General features: G+C 43.8%; 1 protein-coding gene across 1 annotated transcript in view; it reads left to right on the forward strand.

Annotated features, from left to right (window-relative positions):
• bin3 (bridging integrator 3) overlaps nucleotides 1–2526 on the forward strand; it is a gene marked incomplete at its 5' end in the record, with an annotated part of 22756 nt that overhangs the window by 11387 nt on the left and 8843 nt on the right. The window contains one exon of the mRNA XM_010794148.1: nucleotides 996–1036. Within this exon, the coding sequence (XP_010792450.1) occupies nucleotides 996–1036 (41 nt within the window). The remainder of the gene's footprint in view (nucleotides 1–995; nucleotides 1037–2526) is intronic.

Consider the following 2526-nt stretch of genomic DNA (forward strand, 5'->3'; position numbering starts at 1 on the left):
GGGGGGGGGCTGGTGTGAATATGTAAAACAAAGAAAATGTGAATTCCCATGTACTGATTTGTTATTGGTTCTCTGTTTTCCCTCAAACCACAATCAACCATTTTGTGCTTGGAAAGGTGCCTGTGTGAAGCGCGGAGCATGGCTGTCTGTTCTCGGAGATGGTCAGGGCATTTTCGCCGAGCACAGCTGCGATCTCGCTTTTTTTCGTTGCCGTGTGATTGACTATCATTCGAATCACGAGTGAACATATGATTAGTGGAGCTGCTCACTGTTCTCATGCAGCTGTCACTTCACATCTCTCTGTTTTTAAATTCTCCTTCACTGCATTTACTCTTCAGCCTAACTTTCTGTCATGCTCGGAGATTTAACAATAGTTTTGAATCTGCAATGTAAATGACGCTGGAAACTTTATTAATTGTGCGCCAACTTCTGTCGATGAGACTCGGTGCCGGGGCTGGAGGCCTCGAGATGAGATGTTCGTTTACTTCCATTTAACACCCCCCTTCCCCTCCCTCCCTCCCCTGTCGGTTCTGGTAACCAGAAGGAGAATGCAGGAAAATATAAACTGTTATTGTTAAAATGTTTGTTTGCAAAGAACCTTCATCTTGTAAGGCAGCCCACCCCTCCACAGGATTTGAAATCATTTGGGCTTTGCTTTCATGTCCGTCCCCTGACAGTTCCATCCTTTTGTATCGCGAGCTCAATGAATATTCAAGGGTTCCTCCTCGGGGCTTGTGTACAATATAAGAGTCAACGTCACGAAAGTTTCTTTGCAAGACCCCCCCGACTCCCCGTGTTATTTTTTCTTGTGTGCTCTGTTGGAAATACACACACAATTGTTAATGTTTGTTCAGTGCCATCACTTTGCAGCTAATGAGCGAGAGATGCTGTTTTGATGCAACTAAATTTGACAATGAATAACAATTTGTAATGTTTCTTCCCTTTTTATATAGAAGTGCTATTTCTTATTGTAACAATTGTTGTTTTTATTACAGGTCAACCAGATCCAGAAGACTGTTATCGACCCTCTGAAAAAGTAAGTGTGCATCTGGATTTCTCTCACTTTTGTTACTGCCAAAGTGAAACGGCTGTTTTTTTTAAAAATGTGTCTTTACCAGCCTAGGGTCAGAAAGTTGTGGCTGATAAGTTTCTAAGTTATTTGTTTGAAGCAGGTTAGTGGAGTTGTGTTAACATAGGACCATACAGAGGCAATAGGTGCATTATAAACTCACAGGAAGGTGAACAAAGTAATTTAGTTCACTTTTTGTGGCTCAATGTTCCAGATGTTGTTATGAATGACAGACTGGGCAGATCACGTCCAGTGCCTTGTAACATTTTTATAGTTTGACCGGGATGTGTTCTTCACACTGGTAGTGCTGGACCACAGCTAAGCCTCAAGACTGTAAAACTGAGCTAGGGTCTAGTACTGCTGCTGTGGTTGTATAGTGCGTCTGGAAGAAAGTTTATTTGGTTCCTAATACTCGCCCCCATTTGAGCAGGCGGTGAGTGCTATTCCATTCCTAAAGCTGCACTTTTTACAGCATGCACGGACACACACACACACACACACACACACACACACACACACACACACTGTACACGCACATGCAAAGCAGAGGTACAGGAGGGAGTGGCTGGACTCTCCCACCCTTCTTCCGGAGCTCTTGTTAAGGATTTGCTTCCTCCTCTTGGCTCCTCCCCGAAGTGTGTGTGTGTGTGTGTGTGTGTGTGTGTGTGTGTGTGTGTGTGTGTGTGTGTGTGTGTGTGTGTGTGTGTGTCTTTTCCTCCTCGTGTGCTCTGGTGGCGGAGCAATGACAGGATGGAATGGTTCTAATTTCCTCTTCCTGGTGGGCGGCAGGCGGACGTGTGGGCGGGCTCATAATATGGCAAAGGGCCCAGCTTCCTGGGCCTAGAGCCGTGGATTGGTTGAGGAGGAGAACTGTCTCAGGACTCTCTCACACTAACATACACACAAACATCAACCCCAGCCCAGATTTAGAGGGAGTGCTGTGTCATAAATACGGTATTTTAGACCATAAACGTAGTCATTGGCATGATTCTGGAATAGAGCAGAGGAAATAGTTTTGAAGCCAAGCTAAACTGGCCTCATTATTTACCCCCCCCGCTCCCTCTTAAAAACACACCACTATTGGTTATTAGTTTTATTAGTAAGTGTCTTTCTAAAAAAACTGAGACACAAAAGCTGCTATACTTTCAAGCTTCCATTAAGATTCCATTAGTCCGTCACTAATGAACATTTCTTCATTGTTTGCTACATACTCTATTGGTGATCTCGTGTCATCATAAAAACAATTAGAGAAGAGTTGAAAAGGAGAATTTTAATGGAAGACCTTGAATAGGTTGAGTGTGTGTAAGTATGTAAGTCGGGTACGTGCTCGTGTCCAGGTGTTGTTGCTACTTAAGATTTTGGCATCCTTAATACTTGAGTTAAAATATATAATAAACAAAGTAAGAAGAGGCAGCCCCCCCCCCCACACACACACACTGTACACGCACATGCAAAGC

The sequence above is a fragment of the Notothenia coriiceps genome, unplaced genomic scaffold, assembly GCF_000735185.1.
Source record: "Notothenia coriiceps isolate Sejong01 unplaced genomic scaffold, NC01 NC01_scaffold00037244, whole genome shotgun sequence".
NCBI classification, from domain to species: domain Eukaryota; kingdom Metazoa; phylum Chordata; class Actinopteri; order Perciformes; family Nototheniidae; genus Notothenia; species Notothenia coriiceps.